At 43.6% G+C, this 25142-nt stretch overlaps 1 protein-coding gene across 1 annotated transcript in view; it reads right to left on the minus strand.

The window, feature by feature from the left end:
* SLC9A2 (solute carrier family 9 member A2) overlaps window positions 1-25142 on the minus strand; it is a 101426-nt gene that overhangs the window by 20481 nt on the left and 55803 nt on the right. The window contains exons 4-7 of the mRNA XM_045445570.1: window positions 12390-12607; window positions 11788-11990; window positions 1042-1131; window positions 408-478 (exon numbers count right to left, since the gene is read on the minus strand). Of these exons, the coding sequence (XP_045301526.1) occupies window positions 408-478; window positions 1042-1131; window positions 11788-11990; window positions 12390-12607 (582 nt within the window). The remainder of the gene's footprint in view (window positions 1-407; window positions 479-1041; window positions 1132-11787; window positions 11991-12389; window positions 12608-25142) is intronic.

Genomic DNA, 25142 nt, shown 5'->3' on the forward strand with positions numbered 1-25142 from the left:
ACATATTCCTTGTCTCTTCATTATCTTTCTTCCTACGTGCAGCCTGGAATGTGTGCATGATGATTAATGCTGCAGCAGCCACTCTGGTCTAAGAGGCAACCTTGGAAACGGAAGTTGTTGGTGGATTCACCTAGACAGAAGGGTCCCGAGAACCACAAGCGGTCCGTGGAGCGGAGCTCACCTATTAATGCCTACATGGTCTACAGAGCTCTGGCTTTTTACAGAAGAGAAAAGTAAGCTTCTATCTTGTTCTAGGTGTCTGTGGTTGTTGAACTTTATCTTAAAGGACAGAGGCTGGCACAGCGCAGGAAAGGTGTGCAACTCAGAAAAGTAACACAGCTCAGTAAGCCCTGCTTCCAGAGCGAGCCAGAGCCACTTCAGAATATAATGGCGCAAGACCTTCTTACTTGTCTCTCCAAAAGTTGTGACCCCAATGTCCACAAACATCTTCAATCCCAGTCTTCACATGATCAAAAAACTAAAACGGAAAAAGCAGGCTCTTGATTAATTGTTACCTGAAATCACTAATTTCCACTTTACTGCCACCACTTCTAAACTCTGAAGATGCGGATCATTTTTTGTTTTGTTTGCTGTTGTTGTTGGGTTGTTTGCTCATTTTGTTTTGTTTTTACTGCAAGCCACAAAACAATAATGCACCTCCAAACAAATTGATGTGTATTATATCAATAGTAGGCAATTCTCAGGTTAGTTTTCTCATCGTAACACTTTGCTCATAATTTTGGAAAATAATGAAATACAGTGATAGTTTTCCAGCAGAAACGTTTTCAGGTTGAATGAAGTAACAAGAGGGATTTCTTGTGCCCCTATTCCCAAGAGGTCTAGCGGGTCAATTTGGAGAAGCCACTCTGGGGTTGTGCTCGTTCTATTCCCCCTACTCATGCCTTCCTTGGCCCCCCTTCCCTTTTATCCTTTGCCATTTCCCTCTCCTTCAGGAAATGAACACCTTAATATCAAGTGGTCGACCGAATCCAACAATTTTTTCTCTTATCATTTCAACCATTACATTACATTAACACTTACCCGGCAATGGATTTCTTCACTGACCGCTTGCTGTTTCTTATTGGACTTCTTCACATCTAGAAATTCCACCAGCGGTCGGATAGTAATTCCCTACGTAGGAAAAAAAAAAAAAGTGTATCTTCTTATAAAGTTAAGTTAAAAATTCAAGAATCACTTTTATTCTTCTAAGCTTTGATAACTAACAAAAGATACCCTCCTCTACTAGAAACACAACAATGGACAAAGTACAAGACGTTGCAAACAGACCCTAAGTAAGTTATTCTAAGAAACAGAGAAAGAAAGAAATTCTAAGAAATAGTAAAGTATTACCCAAGTCAGAGGAATCACCTACTTGCAGTACCCATAGAACACTTTTCAGTAATTCTTATATTCATTACTTTATTAAAACCACTTTATTGAACTTCTGCACAGATGTTAGGGTCTTGGGCATTTGGGACACAGTTAAGGCACTCAGCTCTAGGACTTTGTAATTTTACAGAGAGAAGGATACACCAAAAACAGTTATAAAGTAGGCAAAAGGAAGAATGAGAGATAACCAGGAAGCCCATCCAGGAAGGCTTCCTGGAAAGGGAATACTGGATAACAGTCTTACAAGACATTGGAAGCGTATCGTAGCAGGACCAAACACGAGCAAAGAATCAGCAGTGAGAAAGGGTACAGAGGGGTTTGGGCACGTTTGCGAACTTGAAAAATGGACAGAACCATAAGGTATTTAGTAATCTAAGAAAAGAAAAAAATATCCTTAATATAAAAAAAAAAAATCTGCCAGAAATCTGTAGTGAACATCTGACTTAATCATTAAACATTAAAAGCCTTTCCATTAGAACTAGAAATAACACAAGGATACTCCTTATCTGCTATTTGACACAGTTCGGCATGTCCCAGCCAATTTAATAAGAGACAAACAGGTAAGAAGTAGAGATAATAAAAATGAAATAACAAGATTTTTGTTGCTCGTGAGCGATCTAGTTTTTGTTCTAAAATATCTAAGACGATCTTTTTTCATTAAAAAATACCAAGAAAGTTTAATAAAGTCACTAGACACAAAATCCACATACAAAATCTATCCCATATCCTAATTTAAAAAAAGAAACAGAACACTTACATGAAAGAACACATATATATAATACTAGTGTGTGCCAGTATATAATAATATATAAAATATACGCTAGTATACTATATAGATACTATATATTATATACTCCACATATGCATATTATGAAATATATGCTCCCATCATGAAATGCACAAAACCTTTATAAAAATAACCATAAAAATTAATAAAGGATATTTAAAATATTTGAGTTTTAAAAAGACACAGTTCCTAGATGGGATTACATTACAGTACGATCCTGACAATTTTATCTCAGTACATGCAATAAAATTCCGGTAACATACTCCAAAGTATTTTTACTAACAGAACTTAAGAGGCTGGCTCTAAATTAGTCTGGAAGAGTACAGATAGCCAGGAAAACTTAGAAAAAGAAGAATGAGGAGGAAGTTACAGATATCAAAACAATCAGTTAATAGACTTAAAATTATGAGATACTATCTCTAAAACAGGCCAGGTAAGGAGGTGGTGAAAATGTGGGGTCAAGGAAGATCCCCAAGTCTGCTGCATGGTAGGCAGATGGGTGGCCCTTCTTGGCATGGGGAACATATGAAAGGGGGGGATGGTAACTGGGTTTTTTGGGGGGGTGGATACACATATTGAGATATGTTCCCTGCCATGTATTTGATTTTGTCTTGCCTTTCCACATGTCTTTGAGAATGTTTTTGATAATATAAACTGTGACACACACACTTTTTAAACTTTTTTAAAATGTTTATTTATTTTTGAGAGAGAGACACAGAGCATGAGCAGGGGAGGGTCAGAGAGAGAGGGAAACACAGAATCTGAAGCAGGCTCCAGGCTCTAAGCTGTCAGCACAGAGCTTGACATGGGGCTTGAACCCATGAACCGTGAGATCATGACCTGAGCTGAAGTCAGCCCCTTAACCGACTGAGCCACCCAGGTGCTCCCCACCTTTTTTAAAAATTTTTTTAATGTTTACTTTTGTGAGAGAGAGAGAGAGATACACAGAGTGTGAGTGGGGGAGGGTCAGAGAGAGAGGGAGAAACACACACACTTTTTAAAGGAGGTTATCCACTGTGTTCTATCAATCCAGCTTCAGGTATTTTTAAGTTTAACTTTCTGGAGTGTGAACTCATTTTGACCAAATTTGGTATATAAGACACACATTATGTTCAATTTGCATTTCAGTCTGTCACTCTGAAATAATATGAGGTGATACACAGTTTTCCAATCAACAAGTATTCTGTAATCTTTAACTTCTATAAATGAAAATAGGTGTAAACACGTGGTTTACAGAGATGGGTGATTCCATTGAATTTGAGATTCCATGAAAACACTGATTTAATAATCACTCCAGGAAAAAAAAAAATCAGCAAAATCAGTGTCATGTAGAAACTATCTAATGTGTTCTAAGGACACTAGCGGTTGTTTTCATGCTTTTTTTCTATCAGTATCCATTTAGTAAAAAAATAAACAAGGGCCCAGGCATTGTAATATAGGGGACATAAAAATAAAGACAGGACATGGGCCCCGATCCACATGTGGACTCCTTCCACCAGACATATAATCTAGAAGTTAATGTACTGCTACAAATAAAAGAAAACTGATCAACTACAGGAAGCAAGTGCGGTCTGGTGCTTAGGGCAAATCCAGTTTCCAAAAACACCACTTATTTTAGTTTATAATTAATAAAATCTATTGGTTATATGCAATGGATCACTGGTACAATATTTTGACAACCTGTTCTTAAACAGCTCCTTTAAGAGTCTCCTATTTGCTCTTTGAAGTATTTGCAGTTGTCATGTCATGTCAACAGGAATTATTTGATAGATTCCTCTCCTTCCCTTCTTCCTTCCTTCCTCAGTCCATCTATTTTGGAGGCAGAGTATGTGGCATCTGCATATGTCATATTAAGTTCCCCAAGCTGGATGCTCTCTTCTAGGAGCCCTGGGTCTTGGGTTGAGAGAAACAAAGGGGGAAAACAACAACAACGACAACAACTAACCCTTGAGAAGTCACCTCATTTTACCACACTGGAAAATTTCTAATTTAGGTCACTTGGGAAGCAACCTGATCAGCTTGTTACCATCCGTGTGGGTTAAAAACAAAATGAAGAAACCCCTTGGTTCTCCATCAAACCACTGAAAAGCGCATCTGCAAAGTATGAGTAAAATGTTCACCCATTCATTCGGCTTTGGCACAACGAACATAACACCGCAGGGCCAGACCCCATGGAAGGGAATATTTAATAGCAGGTGCAAACAGAAGGACGGCGAGGTGAGCCTTGTTTTCTACCTGGTGCCACCCCTGTTTCCACCCACCCTGCCTGCTTCTGTTCCCAGTAACAAGTCATGAAAAAGAACTGCTGTCTGATTAAGTAATGAGCATTCTTTTGGTTTAAACTTTTGGAAGAAAATGAGTTGGTTGGTTGGTTTTAATTAAATTTTACCAAAAAAAAAAAAAGAAAAAAAAAAGGAGGTTGGGGGGGGAACTACCTTCTATTTCTTTGCTGATTTAGCAGACAATTTCCAGAACAACTTGAGGAAACTCTCATTAAAAAATGGCGCTATATGGGGCGCCTGGGTGGCGCAGTCGGTTAAGCGTCCGACTTCAGCCAGGTCACGATCTCGCGGTCCGTGAGTTCGAGCCCCGCGTCGGGCTCTGGGCTGATGGCTCAGAGCCTGGAGCCTGTTTCTGATTCTGTGCCTCCCTCTCTCTGACCCTCCCCCGTTCATGCTCTGTCTCTCTCTGTCCCAAAAATAAATAAACGTTGAAAAAAAAAAAATTAAAAAAAAAAAAAAAATGGCGCTATCATTGCTATGCGTAGCCCATATCCTATGTAAGGCCGTGCTCACATTACAAACTTGATCACAGAGATCGTAAACCCAGTTGCACACACAGTATTTATTTTTGAATGGGATAAGTGGGCAAGAACCATAAAAGTGTTCACACGGTGCTCACGCTCTTCACCCCCCAGTCTCCCGGCTTCTGTTTACATTTCTTTCTGAGCTTAACCACGTTGCCTGGTATCTGACCATCATCTGTCTGTCTCTTCCCCTAAACCAAGTCTTTCCCTTTACTGTGCCATCAATGTTTCTCTCTACTGTACCAGCATTCAGGCATGCTACTATAGCTCCTACTTTGAAAAACACAAACAAAAGCCCACACAGTCCCTTCTAGCTACTACCCCTTTCCTCTCCCAGATCTCAACAGACTTGCCTTACTTACGTCTCCTGTCTTCGATCTCTCTTTATCCTTCTCCCTGGAATCCAATCGACTGGTGTTTCCTCACCATCGAACCCCAGCACTCTTGTGAAGATGTCCACTCATCACAGACTTGCTGCATCCAACAGTCCACTCTCTGCTCCCATCTCACTTGACCATGCACCCCCTTTATCACAGTTACCAGAACCCTCTCCTTCCTGAACACTTTCTTCACTTGACTTCTGGATGAGCCCCTCTTGATCTTTCCCCCACTTTACTATTCACCTTTCTCATTCTCCTAGGCTGGTTCCTAAACATTTTCTTGACTTCTCAATGTGGATAGGCCTCCTCTTCTGTATTCCTCCTATGCTTGCTCCTGAATAGTTTCTTCCAGACTCATGCTTTAAAAACCATGTATATACCAGAGTCTCAAATTTCTATCTCTCAGTGAGGAGACAGCTTCTCATAAATTCTAGACCCATATATATATAATTGCCTAGTCAATATTTCCATTTAGATGCCTAATAGGCAAATATTCATATCCAAAATGTACCTGTCCAAAACTGAACACCTGGTTCCCCACCCTTCAAACCCAATACCCACCCCCGGTATTAATTTAAACATCGCCTTCTCTCACCTGGTTGCTCAGTCACAAACCCTTGGAACTATCTTTGTGCTTTCTCCCGCATCCTAAATTATTCACCTACTTTTTTTTTTCTTATCTTAAAAATTCCTGATCATCTTGTCATTTTACTGTAGGACCAGAATGAATTTTTGTTAATTTCATAGCCCCCTCCCCACTCACTTAGTAATGATGTATGTTAATTAAATATGGAAGGTGTCACTGTTACACTACATACATATCTTAAATATGACCATTCATTTAACAAATCAAAGCACACTTGAAGGTCCTCGCAATATCTATAAAATAGTTGGCATCATTGGCCCAGTTTGAGAGGCTAAGTCAGCAGAGATACTTGTTGTTGAAAAAGGCCAGCCCACCTCAGATCCTGAGTGTCCCACCCATTCTTGCAGGGGGTACCAATAATGCGGGGCCTCAACCACTTTTACCCAGGCCATTTTTCAGGGTTGCATTTGCAACAAGCAACATTGAGGGATGAGGTAATATCCCCCTCAAGACAAAGAGAGATAGAGCCTCAAGCTCAGTGACTGTGTCCCGTCTCCTGCCACGCACCACACGTGCAGACCTCCATTCTGAGTCCTCTGTGGGGAAACCCCGGGGGATGGAACGCTGACACAAACCAACACGAAGCTCCGGCTACTCCTTTGGCCATGTGCGAGAAAGCCCCTTGTCTCTGATTCACGAGTCAGAATCTTCTCTGACTTCTCTAATTCATGGAGTCGTCTGCAAGTATCCGTGGAAATGTGACAAGCAGGTTAAACTTGTTAACTTGCAAACAGGGTAAAATCTCAGATGCTTTACAGTTCTGAACAACGACTTACAACAACACTTATCTGCAGTGGAGACTGAAAGAGACTGGCCAGGACAGCCTGACCCCAATGTCTATGCTTTCTACTACTGGACTCTACCTCATCCCCAATCTTGAATATAATTTTAAAACAGGAGAGACAGCTTATATTTTCATTACCTATCTTATCTAAAAGAAAATGAATTCACATGCTCAAGGGATCAGATTGTTTACTCATTCAATATTCCACAAGCAAGACTGTACTCTGGTAACATGTTAATGTGTTTCATAAAGAGGCAACCTTCTCTAATTATCACCATGACTCAAGGAACGCTAAAATTCTCCTTATAAATCTCGGTGTCACACAATAAACCATGTCACGTGGAATTCTATTTTAGAATATAGTGCTGATAACTCAACAGTGTTAGAACGGAGGCGCTCATCATATAAGAAATAGTGAAATAACAGGGGAAGGCATTTTGAGGTTTCATGATAGATCCATCAACATAAAAGTTGTCATTTGAGAAAGAATGCATAGCCCTTAATCAGAAGGCACAATTTTATGCATATATTATAATTATCTCTAGTATGTTTATAATCCATTTAAGTATTTTCTTCCAGGTTTCTTTCCCCGAGTCCCTTAATTATGGATGTATTCTGGAAAAAATATCCTCTCTTAAGGAAGTGTGTGTGCATTTGTGTGTGTGTGCATGTGTGTGTTCATAACCCAGAGGCTCTTAAGAACTAGATTCAGGGGAGCCTAGGTGGCTCAGTCGGTTAAGCGTCCAACTGTGGCTCAGGTCATGATCTCATGGTTTGTGGGCTCAAGCCCCGCATCTGGCTCTGTGCTGACAGCTCAGAGCCTGGAGCCTGCTTTAGTTTCTGTGTCTGCCTCTCTCTCTCTGCCCTCCCACTCTGTCAGAAATGAATAAACATTAAAAAAAATTAAAAAATAAAAATAAAAAGAGCCAGATACATTAGTCTCCAATCTGTGCACACAAAAGGGTGGGCAAACAACAGTGACAGGAAGATTATGGGAAGTATGGAACTACAGAAATTCCTCTCCTTCAGGGGCATCAGAGAGAGCTTTGCCAGGTTATCCTTAAGCCGAATCAGAGGAGAAGACTATCCATGGTGTATGCTTACAGACTCCCAAATGTTGACCCCCAAATATCTCCATCACTGAAGGGTTAATTTGATATACCTACTATACCAAATATAGCAAATACATCTAAACTATTCTGTTTGTGGCCGGTGTTTTTTCATTTGTCGCATCAAAAACTCTGTTAATCGCAGTTAAGTCTGGATATACATGCTGTTCATTCAAACTGGGTGTGTAGGCTTTAAATATGGGTATGTCAAGTTCACCTGTATCTTTTGGTTGATTTACAATTCCAAAAAGCCAAGATACTATAAGCATAATAATGGCACTCTATATTAATCACCTATATACACACATTCATTGAATAACTGTACACTTTTCTGTAATACTTTCCTTTTCCCTATGTTATGTTTGTTCTGATTGTAGAAATGCAATCTTATGCCTGTTGACTCTAATAACTAAAACATTTGAGGTTGTATTTTGTATGTCCTCTCCTGAATTACATCTTCCTATTTAGTCATTTTTTTTTTAATTTTTTTTTTCAACGTTTATTTATTTTTAGGACAGAGAGAGACAGAGCATGAACGGGGGAGGGGCAGAGAGAGAGGGAGACACAGAATAGGAAACAGGCTCCAGGCTCTGAGCCATCAGCCCAGAGCCTGACGCGGGGCTCGAACTCACGGACCGCGAGATCGTGACCTGGCTGAAGTCGGACGCTTAACCGACTGCGCCACCCAGGCGCCCCTAGTCATTTTTTTTTAATGTTTATTCATTTTAGAGAGAGAGTAGTGTGAGCAGGGGAGGGGCAGAGAGAGTGAGCAAGGCAGAGGATCTGAGGCGGGCACTATGCTGACAGCAGCCAGCCCGATGGGGGCTCGCACTCTCAAACTGTGAGATCATGACCTGAGCTGAAGTTGGACACTCAACTGACTGAGCCACCTTAGTCAGGCACCCCTTAGTCCTTTTCATTATATTTTACAAAAGCATGTGCCCCTGATGTCGGGGGAGGGGGCTGGTTCTGCACTATAGGTATTTGAGAAGCACTTGTGTAGGTAATTAATAGCAGCTGATATATTCATCTCCAAATGACCTAGTTCCTAGTTACCCCAGGCTGACTTGGTTCTATTTTTGTATTCGACACCTTAAGTTCTGAGGGCACGGAGGAGTCCAGAGTACTGACTAAGCCTTGGCAGGGCTCGCTAGGAGTGCTAAGGACAGGGCAGCTGGCCTAGGAGAGGCAGTAGTTCACTCACTCTCGCCTGACTTTTCCCCTCGAGCTGGATGCTCCAGGATGGATGCTCCGGAGAGATTAAAACGCTCAAGGCAAAATGGATTCAATGCACAATTTTGCCTCAGGTAACGTGTGGGGGTAGCAAATTGGATGACTTTTTACAAGAATCCTGTAAACACCACTGCAAAGAGATAAAGACAAGGTCAGTTTGCTTCTCCTGTATACCCCCAGGTGACTCACTGAGCTTAAGAAGGGGACTCAAGCCAACATGGGATATTTGAACCACAACTAGTATGTGTGACTATAACCGGCACTGTTATGAATCATAATCTGATAGGTAATGTCTTCTCTGAGTGAAGTCAATGGACTTCAGTCATTCTGAGCTCGTCGGTGGGGTCAGAGTCCTAGGCTTAACCTTAGCTTCTGTCATTCGCCTATGTGTGTCCTTGAGTCAGTCTCTTTTCTCTCTTTCAGCCCCATGGGGCTCGTGCTCAAAGGTTTGTTGTGCAGATGAGATAATATACAGAGGAAAGTCCTTGTCTGAATACCTGGCACAGGGTCACTGATGGGTACCAGCAGTCTGAAGGTGCTGAGGACAAAGACAGTAACAAAAAATGGCTACTTCTTGACTTAGGAAAGGGTCGCCCAAGGCATTCTTCTCCAGGATTCCTCAGACAGGACAACCCACTGTCCCCAGGACTGGGAGGTATGAACGGATAAAGGATGAACTGCTTTTTGGGGAACTGATCAGCGGGAGGAAAAGGAGCACAATGAGTCACAATACTGAATGCTTATTATGTACTTTATTGAGAGTCAAGACCAAATTGGTCTCTGCACCACCTTTTACTATGCATGTAAATTTAGGAAAGCGACTTAAGCATAGGCTCAGTGTCTCCGTTTCCCCCTTTGTAACATGGGGTTAGTAACAGTGAGTCCTAGAGTTTTGTGCCATAGAATTGTTATGAGGATCGAATGAGATACTATAAGAAGAGCTTAGACCTGAGTGAGGCAGCTAGGAAGCATTCTGTGATGAACTGTTGAACAAAGTTTTTTTTTTTTTTTTTTTTTTAAAGTACCTCCTGGGTTTCCCCCTTTGTCATTATCACTTGCTCTCAGTGTCCTTGGCTACCTCCTTCTTCTCCCCGGTGTCTTAGAGTTGGGCTGCCCCAGAGACCAGTTGCTGGTCCCGTATATTGGCTTCCTTGATATATATGTTCACTCCCTTGGCAACAGGTCCGGTTTCACGGCTTCCAACACCAGCTCTCTGCAGATGACCAAGCTATCTCCTGAATCCCAGCTCAGGACCCTGCCTGCTCATCCCTCTGCTTGTAGGCTTATGCAGCACCCCTAACCTGGCGTTGCATGTAATCGAGTCCAATCCCTTCCACCCACACCCTTCCCTCCTCACTTAAGAGCAAGTCGCCCCTCCTAGCTGCTCAGACCCAAAGACCTTGCGTCCTCTGTGTTCATCCCCCATCCCTCACCGTGTTCATCCCCCATCCCTCCAGCCACACTGGCCAGGAACACATTGCCTGCAGACCTATGGTCCTACCTGTCCAGAATGTTCTTCAGCTCAGCTAATTCCTTCACCCCCTACCAGCCTTTGATCCAGTGTCATTTGATCCAGTGTCGCCTTCCATGACGACTCTATTTAGAACTGCAACTCCCCTGGGGCGTCTGGGTGGCTCAGTAGGTGAAGCGTCCAATTCTTGATCTTGGTTCAGGTCACGAGCTCATGGTTTGGTGAATTTGAGCCCCACATCGGGCTCTGTGCTGACAGTGTGGACCTTGCCTGGGATTCTCTCTTTCCTCTGTCTCTGACCCTGCCACACTTGTGCACACGCTCTCTCTCTCTCTTTCAAAATAAACATTAAAAATAATTTTAAAAAGAACCGCAACTCCCTGTCATTTACCACTCCACCCTCGCCTGAGCCCTTACTTCTCCTTATATAGCACCTTTTACCTTCTTACATACTCTATAATTTACTCACTCGCCATGTCTAGGGTCTAGTTTCTGCCATCCCCTCTGGGATGCTAAGTTCACAAGGACAGAGATATTTCTGTGTTTTGTTCAGTCACGGATCCTAAGCCCCCAGAGCACTGTCTGGCATATCGTAGGAGTCCCAATACATATTTACTAAGTGAGTATCTGCGAAATATAATCTCCTAAGGGCTGGCTCATTAACTTAAAGAGACTGGTTGGCGAAGTCAGGATCCTGACACGGGCCTGTGTTCTTCCTACCACACTTTCTGCCTCCTGATACTAAACATGTATTCACACCGCCCATCATTTGCAGGGACACACTGCTATGCAGTCAACTAATGTCAAATTGCTGTGGGAAGGTCATCACACAAGTAGCATTTAACGAGCACATTTACTAGGTCAGAGAGTAAGACAAATGACAAGGGTTAGCAAGCTCAGTTCATAAGTTTCCAGTAGTAAGCTTAGATCACTTAGCTGAGTTTCCTTAAATAAGAATTCCTGTGGGGGGGGGGGGCAAGCGAACAAACTGGATTCTCCCAGGGTCCTGTACCATCAGGTGACATGAGAAGATAGCACTTTCCCTAACGTCACGACTGCCAAAGTTCCAACCCACCTTTGCCACTTTGTATCCTGCAAAAGGAGTACATTATGATAGCCTGAAAGATCTGGTCTCCTCTTGGTAACCAGACAGACTCTGCCGGAACAAAGAAACTTACTCACCAGGATGAAGACAGTAAAGAATATGACAACGATTGCAGCTGTAATGAACAGCTTTTTCCGAGGAAACACAGCAGCAGGTAGGAGAAACACAAGCGCAAAGCAGATGGCACCTCGGAGCCCTCCATAGGCAATGATGAACTGATCCTTAAAGGTCAGGGGAATCGTCCGGAACCAGTTAATGACCTGAGTCAGGACAAAGACACCTGAGAACAAAAAGCAAAACCAAAGAGAGCAGACTGTGTGAGGCCGGGACGTGAAACTAGGAAGACTCATTTTCTGCGCTTCTGTGGCACAAGGGCAGGGTATCTAATCTAAGTCCCATGATCTTCCCCGGCACCTCCGCTCTCAGGCATGCGTCCTTGTTGTTGCAGGATAACGGGAGAAAACATGGACTCAGAGAGGCCCAGAGAGGTTAGTCTGACTTACAGCATAGTCACGAAGGTACTTGGGGATGGAAAGCATCTATCAGGAATGGGGAAGAGGGGGAGGAGAGGGCGAGGGAGAAGACAAGGAAGAAGACGAAGGAGCAGCAGCCAAAGGGAGGACAAGAAGAAGCGAGCCCCATTCGTCTGAGTGTTCATTTGCGAAACAAGCACCATTACCCAGCGCTCGCCAGATGAGACAGAAGGCAAGAGTGAAGCACACGAAGGCCCAGTTCCACTCGTGGTTCTTTCCAACGGTGGACACGCCCATGAAGATGAAGATCAGGGTCTCGCTGACGCTGCTCAGCATCTTCATGAAATACTTGATGGTCGTGTAGGACTTTTGAGATACGTTTTCTTCAACATACTTATTCATAGTCATTGCACAGGCGGTGATTCTGCAAGAAAAGATGCAGCTCCTAGTGAAACATGACATGGATCCTAATCAGAATATGAGTGTCAGCACTTAAGGGCTCAATGGCGGCTCTACCCTTCTGCCAGTCACTACAGTGTTATTGATTGACCGGTGTAAGTGAACGTGACGTGCGTCATCGGAGCCCCACTGTCCCTGGAGGTCTTCATCAGTACCTATGGCTTGAACGTCTCAGCTCTGCCCAGCTTTGTAGTCTATGGGCACGGGCACCTGCCAGCATCCCAAAAACAAGTCCACGATAAATTCAAAACCTGTCGTCTTCCCACAAAACCGGCTTCATCATCTCTATGCCTCCAGTGCCTAAAATGCTAAGGTATTGCCTAAAACCCTGAACTTGAAACTGCAGTGGCATTGGCCTTCTCTCCCCTGCCACACCTCCTCGGTGCCCCCTACCCCACCACCTAATTGGTCACCAATTGTTTTCTACCCCTCATCCTGAATATTTCCCAGACCCACTTACTCTTTTTTATCCCAAAGCCTTAGTTTCGGGTCTCGTTTCTACCTATCTACTGTATGCGCTTCTAGAAAATTCCCAATGTATTTATAGGCTCAGAGAAACTCCAAGAGGAAAGAAGCCCTTTTTCTTGTTTTCTCCAACATTTCCAAACTCTGGGACTACAGAGCCCTTATTTCCCCTCGGAATATATCTGTTTTAATAGAGCACCTGTGCACACTCTGGTGAGCGAAGGGCTTTAGGGTCAAGTTCATGCTCCTAAGTTGGACGTCCAAAGCTCTTCACACTCTTTCCTCAGTGGACAATTCCAGTTTCATCTCCCACACAGCCTCTCCACCCAGCATACACCATATGGCTCAACTGTAATTTCCCCACCACACCCTGCCCTTTATTGTCTTTTTGCCTCACCGTGTGCATAAGCTCATCTCCCTGTCTGGAATGCTACCCCTGACCACTCAGATGGCAACCACAGAGGAAAATTCAGTATGAGCCCAATGACAGCTCATCCCAGGTTCCATCCAAAGAGACACAGATACTAGACATCGGCTGTAGCAACATTTTTTCTAGCTATGTCTCCTGAGGCAAGGGAAATAAAAGCAAAAATAAACTACTGGGTCTTCATCAAAATACAAAGTTTCTGCACAGCAAAGGCAACAACCAACAAAACTAAATGGCAACCTACTGAATGGGATAAGATTTGCAAATTATATATCTGACAAAGGGTTTGTATCCAAAATATATTAAGAACTTCTACAACTCAACACCCCAAAAAACCAATCTATTTAAAAAAAAAATGGGCAGAAGATGCCTAGGCGGCTCAGTCAGTTGAGCGCGACTTCAGCTCAGGTCATGATCTCATGGTCCGTGAATCTGAGCCCCATGTCAGGCTCTGTGCTGACAGCTCAGAGCCTGGAGCATACTTTGGATCCTATGTCTCCCTCTCTCCCTGCCCCTCCCCCACTCATGCTCAGTCTCTCTCTCCCTCTCTCTCAAAAATAAGCATAAAAAATTTTTTTAATGGGCCGAAGACATGAACAGACATTTCTCCAAAGAAGGCACTCAGTTGGCCAACAGACACATGAAAAGATGCTCTACGTCATTCATCATCAGGGAAATGCAAATCAAAACTACAATGAGGTATCACCTCACACCTGTCAGAAATTGCTAAAATCAAAAACATAAGAAACAACATGTGTTGGCAAAGATGTGGAGAAAGGGAACCCTTGTGCCCTACTGGTGGGAATGCACACTAGTGCAGCCACCGTGGAACACTATATGGAGGTTCCTCAAAAATTGAAAATAGAACTACCCTATGATCCAGCAATCTCACTCCTTGGTATTTACCCAAAAGATACAAAAACACTAATTCAGGAGTGCCTGGGTGGCTCAGTCAGTTAAGCGTCTGACTTCAGCTCAGGTCACGATCTCACAGTTTGTGAGTTCGAGCCCCACATCGGGCTCTGTGCTGACAGCTCAGAGCCTGGAGCCTGCTTCAGATTCTGTGTCTCCCTCTCTCTCTCTGCCCTTCTCCCACTCACGCTCTGTCTCTCAAAAATGAATAAACATTAAAAAAAAACACTAATTCAAAGGGATACATGAACCCCTATGTTTATTTCAGCGTTATTTACAATTGCCAAACTATGGGAGCAGCCCAAGTATCCATCAACTGATGAATGGATAAAGAAGATGTGGTATGTATATGTGTGCATTGGATATGTATATATCCAACAGAATATTATTTGGCCATAAAAAAGAATGAAATCTTGCCATTTGCAACAACATGGATAGAGCTACAAGAGTATAATGCTAAGCAGAATTAAGTCAGTCAGAGAAAGGCAAATACCCTGTGATTTCACTCATATGTGAAATTTAAGAAACAAAACACACGAGCAAAGGAAAAAAGGGGAGAGAAAGAGGCAAACCAAGGACAGACTCTTTAGAGAACTGATGGTTACCAGAGAGGAGGTGGGGGGGGGGGGTAGAGTAATAGGGGATGAGCATTAAAGAGTACACTTATCATGATATAAATTAAGTGATACAAAAAAATATACAGAGACATGGGGACTAGAAAGTACCAAATGACTTCATTATGAGAGAGGGTGTTCCAGAATGAAGGAAGGCAGAATTTGAGTGAGCTGTCCTCCTTCCACCATGCCATAAACCAATTGCTGGCCATGATCTGTGAAGTTTTCCACATTCTAACTTCAAAGCTACAAGGACCCTGAATGCACCCTGCCCCCAACCACCGCGTGTAGTCCTCCTGACCTTGAGAAGATGGCTGGTATTTTAGGAAAATCCTCCTACTGTGAGCACAAGGATAGGTAAAGAACACAAACCTAAGGGCTCTCTGAATTAAGACCTAAACGGGTAATCATGAACATATTTCATTCCAAGAAAAAGACCTGTTTTTTAAACACAAAAAATGTATATTTATTTTTGTGCCCCTATTAAAAGAAAACAAAGACCCCATCAGGTCAAGAACCATGCATTTAGCTACCATGTCACTGTCCCCAGAACGAGTGGGTACTTCTTTTAGATTTATATGTGGGAGGAATGCGTAATTCACGTGGTTCCCGAAAGAAAGGGTGCCTTATTAAATAACCTAGTAAAATTCAGCAACCACAAACACACAGCAAAGCCTTTGACATAGCCGAGGGCTTGTATAATAACAAGCAACCTTTATAGCACCCCTGCTGTGCCAGGTGCTATGCAAGCTCCCTGTGTGGATTATGTCAGTTAGCCTCATTACAAGCCTCTCGAGCAAGTTCTGTTATCATTCCCATTTTACAGATGAGAAAACAAAGGCAGACAGAGGCCCTCTTATTCAAGATGACACTGCTAATAAATGCTGGTGCCAGGATTTTTACTCAGGGAGTCTGACTCAAAGCCAGCACTGTTGAGGATGTAACCCTTGCTCTCTGTGAGCCCGGTTACCACCGATGGGGAAGAGGTCTTAGTCCTCTGCCAAGCCCTTGCTCATCCTGTCTCAAGTACAAGACCCTCTGTATGAGCTTCGTATGGCTGCTGTAAGAAATTAGCCAGAACTTAGCAACAACAACACAGACTCATCATCTTATGCTTCTGGAGGTCAGCAGTCTAAAACCACTTTCACTGGGTTGAAATCAAGGTACTGACTGATAGGGTTGTATTCCTTCTGGAGGCTCTTTAGAGAGACTGCTCTCACTTTTTCTAGTTTCTGGAGGCCGCTCACAGGTCTGGACTCATGAGCCGGTCATGCCAACTTCCTTGGCCATCTCCTTCCGACTCTGACCCCCCTCCTACGATCCTTCCTCAGGTTCTATGTGATCAGATCTGACCACCCAGACCATCTAGTGTTATCTCCCCATCTCAAGGCTCTAACTTAATCATGCCTGCAAAGTCCCTTCTGCCATGGAAGGTACCATATTCTCAAGGAGAGTCTGGGGATGAGAATCTTCAGGGGGCCGTCACTGAGCAGATGTGTGGTGGCCACAGTCAGGTGTGTGTTTCTGGATAAGCGTGACCGGAGTTGCTCAAGTGTGCTTGGTGACAGAGGCAAACAGAAGCTCTGCCACGCTAACCTGAATCAAAGGCTGGAATGTCCACTAGCAGGCGAGAGAGCCTGAGGAGAACAGAATGGCAAGGAGCATCTCTCTGAGCAAGTCTACAGGGCATCTCACCAGCGCCCCCCCCCCCGCCCCCGAATAGAAGCCACTTGTTAACTACACTCCTGAACATCTTCGGCTTCCATATTTTAGATTTTCTTTAACCCGACTTAAAAAAGTAAGATTTACCCAATAGAAAGTAATGAAGGCAAAAGTCAGATTAAGCTGATTAAAAATCTAAAGCATATGTTTTATACAAAAAAGACATACACACAGCAATACACACTAGTGAGCATTTCTTCATTGTTGTCAAGTTGAAAATTTGTAACAAAAATAAATTATAATGGTCCCATTACTTCCTGAAATTGTCTAATGCTACGCAAAGGGTGCTTCACAATGATTTTATTATAAAGCATTTAAGCTTAGATACGAATATACAGAATAAACACCAAAGTACTTACTTCCCAGCTCTTTCCAATCACTTTTTTTTAACTTTTTTAACGTTTATTTATTTAAAAATTTTTTTTAACGTTTATTTATTTTTGAGACAGAGAGAGACAGAGCATGAATGGGGGAGGGTCAGAGAGAGAGGGAGACACAGAATCCGAAACAGGCTCCAGGCTCTGAGCTGTCCGCACAGAGCCCGACGCGGGGCTCGAACTCACGGACCGAGAGATCATGACCTGAGCCGAAGTCGGACGCCCAACCGACTGAGCCACCCAGGCGCCCCTCGCTTTATTTTTTTTAAATAGAACATCAGCTACAGAGTTGAAATCCCTACACTTTTCTTACTACCCTTATTTCCCTCTCTCCCTCCTGGCATTAGATTTTAATCATTCCAAAAGTGATTTTTTTTTAATTTTTTTTTTTCAACGTTTATTTATTTTTGGGACAGAGAGAGACAGAGCATGAACGGGGGAGGGGCAGAGAGAGAGGGAGACACAGAATCAGAAACAGGCTCCAGGCTCTGAGCCATCAGCCCAGAGCCTGACGCGGGGCTCGAACTCACGGACCGCAAGATCGTGACCTGGCTGAAGTCGGACGCCCAACCGACTGCGCCACCCAGGCGCCCCCAAAAGTGATTTTTAAAAGGCTGGAGAATATTGTTTTTGTGAATATGATAAACATTTCCCTCTAAGATCATGTTCCCATCAGTCACTGGGCAAAATGTAAACCGTAAATAGGCAAAGAATAAGCTCCAGTTCATTATGGGAGCAATTGAACAAAAATTCTATTCAGAAATTATTGAAAGAGATAGAGCTTTGGTGTAAGAATAAAAGACATGAATGAATTTTACATGAATGTCCATGGTATCAATTTCCATGGCTTTGTGTCCTTAACACGACACCACAGTGATGCTCATGTCTGCCAGACACGTCACTGTAACTTAATGCCACTTCCTACCTGCACAGTGAGACACTGGAGGGAGAAGAATGGCCCTGGCAGGTATCAGAGGCCTCGGCATCCGGTAGTTCCCCGTTCAGGAAGTGTGGGCACGTCTAGGGCATTGATGCGCTCTACAGGCTGGGGACAAAAGTTCCAAGTGTTCCTGTTCTGGCGTGTCACGGACAGCTTAATAATGCACGTGGCCTCTCAAGCAAAGGCCTAGTGGTGTTTTCATCGCAAAGGGGTTTTTTGTCGCGCTACGCTCTGCCCTGAAGTCAAACCACCTCACTGCAATCATCTCGTAAGTACGCAAAACGACCCATTAGGGAGGCAAACACAATACAGTCTCCCAGCAGCTGAGAAGAATAGAAACCTTCTCTCCTCGCTGCAAAGACCATCATCTGCAGCTGACAGTCTTGGCACCATAAATTTGCATCTTCTTCATTTTTCTAAAAGCAGGCACAAGAAACTTACGAGGTGGTAATGGTCCAGGCTGGTGTCTGTCTTCAGCCTCACTGGCTCTGAAGTGTGTGGCCAGGAGTGTCCTTGGGCACAGGGTCATGTCAAAGCATGTCACTGTAGCAATGTCCTTACAGAGAACTAAGATTTTCTTCCTCCATCAGCATGGGATCACATGACGATTTCATGCCTGAAATCCATGCCTTCTCATCCTCATTCTGAGCATCAGTGTGACAGATAATATCCGCACCAAAATAATAACCTAAACAGAGGCGCCTGGGTAGCTCAGTCGGTTGAGAGTCCAACTTCGGCTCAGGTCATGAGCTCGTAGCTCGTGAGTTCAAGCCCTGCGTCAGGCCCTGTGCTGACAGCTCAGAGCCTGGAGCCTGCTTCAGATTCTGTGTCTCCCTCTCTCTCACTCTCTCTTCCCCTTCCCTACTCACTCTCTGTCTCTCTCTCTCTCTCTCTCCAAGATAAACATTAAACTTTTTTTTAATTCAAAATAATAACCTAGACAGGCTCATTTTAGAAGATTCTAGTTGAATCTCTTAACTCTAAAGCTCCATCAAATATAAAACCATTGGCCTTTAGAATTTGCAATAGAGCCTTACTTTTATAAGCCTATGTCACTGAGTCATCCCTCCCCCCTTCCCATGCACATTTCTCTTTCCTAGTCTCCAGAGCTAGCTAATATGATTATGAAGAACAATTTAAGATCAACCAACATTTTCTTAGCATTTCCTCTGGGTCAAGTTCTGTGCTGGTGTCTAGGAAGATAAAAAGCAAGTAAGACACAGCTTCTATTTTCAAAGGTTCACAGTCTCAGAGGAGAAAGGGTCACACAAAGATAGCATCGTGACACAACAGTGCAAGTGCCAGATATGGGGATTGGAAATGCGGCTTTGGGAGTGCAGGGAAGGAAATCACTCTACCTGTCACAAAGGAGGAGACATTTGAGCAATATCTCTATGGCTAAGGGAAGAGCTCACCAAGCAGGAAGAAGTAAGCTGAGCAAAAGCAGTGGCCATGTACGAAGGCATGAAAAAGAAAAAAAAAAAAAAAAAAAAAAAAGTTGGCATATTCAGGGAACAAGGAATGATTTGGTTAGCCAGAGATGACAATGTCAAAAGAAAAGAGTTAGGGGCCAGATAATGATAAATGACACGGTTATATGTTATGCTCAGGAGTTTCAACTTCATTCCAAAGGTTGGAGGGGAAAAAATGAGAGATTCTACCTTTGATCTTATACTTAATGCCTATTTCCCCAACCCAAATGTTAGTTTCATGATGAAAAAAAACATAAAAAGTGTCATCAGTGTTTAGCATAGTGTCCAGCAGGTCATTAATGTGTTTCAAATCAATGACTACTTTGGATCCAGGGATGAATTGTTCACAGAGATGTTGGTGTGGTGTGCACAGATCTTCTGTTTTATCAAGAGAACTCTGAAGGAAATGCGGAGACCAGATTTGGAGGGACAGGAACCTAGAGGCTGGAGTCAACTCATTTCCTACAATGGTTGGTCATTTTGTTTGTAAAATCCATTGTAGCACCTACCTGGCCCATACGATATCCCAAAATGTGTCCGTGTTTTGACAGGTGTCGGTCTCCATTCTGCGGGGCCACATGGAGGTAAGGTATGTATAGAATTCACTGGTGTTTTCTGCTTTGTTATTACCTTACCTCACATTACATTTTAACATAAATGTATGGTGATTATCACCAATTTAGAGGCGGAGAAGCTAAAGCACTACAATTAGTGGTTTTTACCTTCACCAGCAATTGAGGTTTTCTTCATCACTACGTCATGCTAAATACAGCATACACAAAATTCAGGCCAGCTAATACTATCTCAACAGAGTCTTTGGGGGGATAAACAAACTTTGTATTTAGAGGACCTGTCATTTGACTATTTCTGAATAGAAAATTCCAACAAATCCTTTTCTCTGTACTGCAAGACTCCATCCCAGCAGTCCATGAAGCCAGTCTTCCATGGACGTTCACTTCCTTCTACCAGAATGTAGATTTTGAGAGAGCAGGACTAGCATTCAACCACGCTTACCATGGTTCACTTCATGTTATGGTACTGAGTTGCATGTTCAAATGATCCTGGCTGAGCTTAGTTTAATGAAGGTCCAGAACCCTTCATTTAGATGGCTGTCATCTGTAGGACGAAAGGGACCAGCATCAATACGGAATGCATACCCTGTCTGTGTTTATGTACATATGGTGATGCCATGCCTCAGTGACTTCAGTTTATAAATACAAGTGCTTTTACTTTTTTTTTTTTTTAAGGTTCATTTATTGAGAGAGAGTGAGAAAGAAAACAAGTGCAGGAGCACAAGTGGGGGAAGGGCAGAGAGAGAGGAGGAGAGAGAATCCCAGGCTCCGTGCTATCAGGGCAGAGCCAGACGCGGGGCTCGATCTTGCAAACTGTGAGATCATGACCTGAGCTGAGATCAAGAGCCGGATGCTTAACCAACTGAGCCACCCAGGTACCCCACTTGTATGTTTCTGAAGAGTGGTCAATTCTCTAATTCCCATTCCCAGATTAGGAGACTTCTTCTGTAATCTGAACTGCTTATTGGAGTTAAACAGATAAAAGGAATGTTGCAAAGTTCTTGGCTCCTGTTCTATCTCCACATGTGAACTTAAAAAGTACGGATTCAGTTGCAGAAAAATACGGTCCAAATTATAACTGCATATTCTCAATAAAGACTTTGCCAGATAGGAAAGCATACTCCACTAATCAGTGTCAAGCATTAGCAGTGACAAAGGACAATTAAAAGGCTTTCTCTGTATTGATTAAAGCCAGGTCTCGTGGTGACTCAGGGTACACTGCATGTTCTCAGAATAAAGTACTCACTCATGTGAGGTAAATTAATTATTCCAGGGCATGAATTACTATATAATGGATTGCCTCTTCTACAAAACCTGACAACCGAGAGAGAGAGAGAGAGAGAGAGAGAGAGTTTGACATATGAGAAAATGCAAGCAAAATTTGTTTTTAAAGAAGGATCCGAGTCTAAGAGCAGAGCAATCTTTCTTAAAATACCAAAGAGGGGCGCCTGGGTGGCGCAGTCGGTTGAGCGTCCGACTTCAGCCAGGTCACGATCTCGCGGTCCGTGAGTTCGAGCCCCGCGTCGGGCTCTGGGCTGATGGCTCAGAGCCTGGAGCCTGCTTCCGATTCTGTGTCTCCCTCTCTCTCTGCCCCTCCCCCATTCATGCTCTGTCTCTCTCTGTCCCAAAAATAAAAAAAAATAAAAAATAAAAAAATAAATAAATAAAAAAAAAAATACCAAAGAAAAGTAAACTTAACCTATTGCAAATGCCTGGTTATTCGTGTAGTCTTGCCCATTTCGTGTATTTTCCACATCTTTTGTTTCTTCTCCTTTATAGGCTTTCAACTCAGGTCAACTAACATTTATAGGTCACTCACTGAGTGAGGGTTGATTTTGTGGAGAGAACACATAAAGAATCACAGTTCATTATCAATAGTATAGTGACACACAAGGCATCAAGGGACCCACGGAGTCCACTGGCTCTAGTTGGGGAGTGTTGGCGAAGGCCTTGCGTTTCTTTCATAAAAATATAGCTTCTCTGTAATGACTAGAAAGCCTGGGACAAACATAAATGCCTGGGCCCCATCCCAGACCTATACAGACTCAGAATCTCTAGCTGGGGCCTGGGATTCTGTATACACGTAAGACAACTTTCCAGGTGATTCCTAAATACATCAAAGTTTGAGGAAAGCAGGACGGGTTACAGGCAGAGGGTTCAGTGGAGTAAGAATGAACGAGAAAAAGCGTTGCAACTTGAATCATTTCATTTACAGTGTTATTGGAGAGTGAAAATAAGGGCCAACATGAGATGTAAGGACTGAATTAAACCTCACCACCTATTCTCTCCTTCCTTTCTCCCAATTTCCATTACTCGGTTCTGGGTGTAGGTTCTATCTTCTCTTGCCTGGACGGCACACATTCTTGTCCTGGCAAGCCTCCACCTAGGCACCTTCACTCTGCTGCCAGAAGCTGTTCCCTCTCCTCCCACCCAGAAGGCGAATCCTCTGCCCCGGGGGGGCATCCAGTGAGCCTGAGGCCATGACTGCCTGCCAGCTTTCACCCCAGAGTGTTATGAAAATACTACTAGTTTGATGTGTGATGGCCTAAGAAAGCTTTGGAGGCACTCCAGTCTTCACTATGAAACAGAAACACAATTGCGTCACCTCTTTGCTCAAAGCTTCCAAAGGTTCCCAACTGCCTACAGCACAAAGCAGGGCGAGACCAAGCACCTACCGCCTTTCTCAACACCCCCGGGTTCCATTCCCTGGAGGCAGCAAAGCTTTTAGCCTTGGAGCTCTCTGCTGCGCATCACCCTTGGCACATAATGCCCTTCTCTTCATCACTGAGGCCTCAACTCAATACGTCACCAGTCCAACCCTCACTATACTACAAAGGACTGAGCTTTCCTGGATAACTTGTGGTCAACACAGACCGAGAGGCAGGTCACACTCGAATTAAGTTTAACTTCACGACACCTTCTTCCGGTACTTCTCCCACCACAGGGCTGGTCATGTGACACAGTCTGATCCAATCATGGTCCTTGCTTTGAAATGTCTTCTAACAGGAGCTGGCAGAGTAGAACTCCCTGAACGCTTTAGTGACAAGAGTCGCAGAGCAATAAAGCCCGATCTGTCTGTAACCCCTGCTTGATGCTTTAGAGATGCCTAGCCTATCAGAAGGAAGCCATCACACAGAGTAAGATGAAAAAGAGAGAGAGGGGGTTCTGGCCTGGGGTCCCATCAACCCAAAGCCAAATCTACACCTGCCCTCATCAAGAAGTGATTTACAAGAACCTCTATTCAAATAAATCTGGTTTGATTTTGGGTTTCACTGGGTGACCAATAATCTGGTGTGATCTGGGTTTCCCTTGCTCACACAGAGCCTCCCTCTACTGTCTGAGCTGGGCTCCTGCTTACAAGGACCCCAGGTGACTCTATTTACCTTAAATAGCCGGGGATTAACTGCGAGGGTGCATGTGGGAAAAAGATTCTTGGCCACTTTTCCAGATCCCCTGGAATCAAACGCCCTCATGTCTGACTGGCATAAAGGAAGTGGCAACAGAGGGACAGGGCACACTGACAGAAAATACTAGAGCATCAAGAGGAGCTACTCACAGCTGCCCCATGCCAAGGGCACCAAGAGAGGAAGTCTCTGGGTTCATTTCAGGCTAGCTTCCTCCCCCACACAGACAACTGCTAAGTAGTACACTAAGGTTTGGGGCGCCTGGGTGGCTTGGTCAGTTAAGCGTCCGACTTCGGCTCAGGTCATGATCTCACGGTCCGTGAGTTTGAGCCCCGCGTCGGGCTCTGTGCTGACAGCTCAGAGCCTGGAGCCTGTTTCAGATTCTGTTCATGCTCTGTCTCTCTCTGTCTCAAAAATAAATAAATGTTAAAAAAAAAAAAAAAAAAAAAAAAAAGAAGTACACTAAGTTTTGTTAAAGCAACGTGAAAGAGAAACAGGTTTTCCTTAGGGCACCTGTCCTGTTCTTGAAAGAGCAAATGTTGACCCCCATTGCTGAATTCCCTCATGAAGGGAACGGGACACTGATTCGAGCCATGTGGCCAAAGGCTGGTGTCCTACTCAGAAGTACTAGCTGGGAAGTAACTGCATGCTTTCCTTCAGCATCAGTTTGCTGTGACATTTTCATTTTTTATTAAAACAGAGAAGGCAACTGCTTCTCAGCAATTATACAACATTTACGTTTCTGATTTATAATCTTACATCTACATTTTGGCCTACATATTACTAGAAAACAATTTTAGGGGCGCCTGGGTGGCTCAGTCGGTTAAGCGTCTGACTTCGGCTCGGGTCATGATCTCGCGGTTGGTGAGTTCAAGCCTCGCATCAGGCTCTGTGCTGACAGCTCGGAGCCCGGGGCCTGCCTTGGATTCTGTGTCTCCTCCTCTCTCAGTCCCTCCCATACTCATGCTCTGTCTCTCTCTGTCTCTTAATACTATATAAACTTAACAAAAAAAAAAAAAAAGAAAATAATTTTAGCCTTACTATTGCAATTTGCTTATACCTGAGAATATGGAAGCGGAAAGTACCACGTGAAGTAGCGAGCTCTGGACCAAGAGTAACCCAGCGACGTGGTGCTGTGATTGTTTTGACATAAATACAAATAAGACTTAAACAGTCCAAAGAGCAAAGTGACAGTAACCCCAGTACTACCCGATCACTGGTTACTACCGAGAACCTCTATTCATCAGAGATCTCAGGGAATGGGGTTCTTAATTCAGGAGCCAACTGGTAAAGTTTCATGTAATGTAAATAAATGTAGCAGGCCAACACCAACCACGATCCCTAAAATAAAGATGTGTGAAAACGACACGCCTAAAGGAGCCACCAAAGCCCTCCAGTGAGGAAGGCAGGCCTCAAATTCTATCATTCTATTCAGTTGCTCTCAAAAGAGAAATCCATAAAGTGCACTTCACAAAACGAAACGCACTTGTGGTGACATTCACTGTGACCCCTCTTTTTAATTTTCATACTCTTTTCGGGAACTGCCACGAAATATTCCCCTGGGCCACTTGCTGCATGCTTACCCTCCCCGAACA

Source organism: Leopardus geoffroyi, chromosome A3 (assembly GCF_018350155.1).
Source record: "Leopardus geoffroyi isolate Oge1 chromosome A3, O.geoffroyi_Oge1_pat1.0, whole genome shotgun sequence".
Lineage (NCBI taxonomy): Eukaryota > Metazoa > Chordata > Mammalia > Carnivora > Felidae > Leopardus > Leopardus geoffroyi.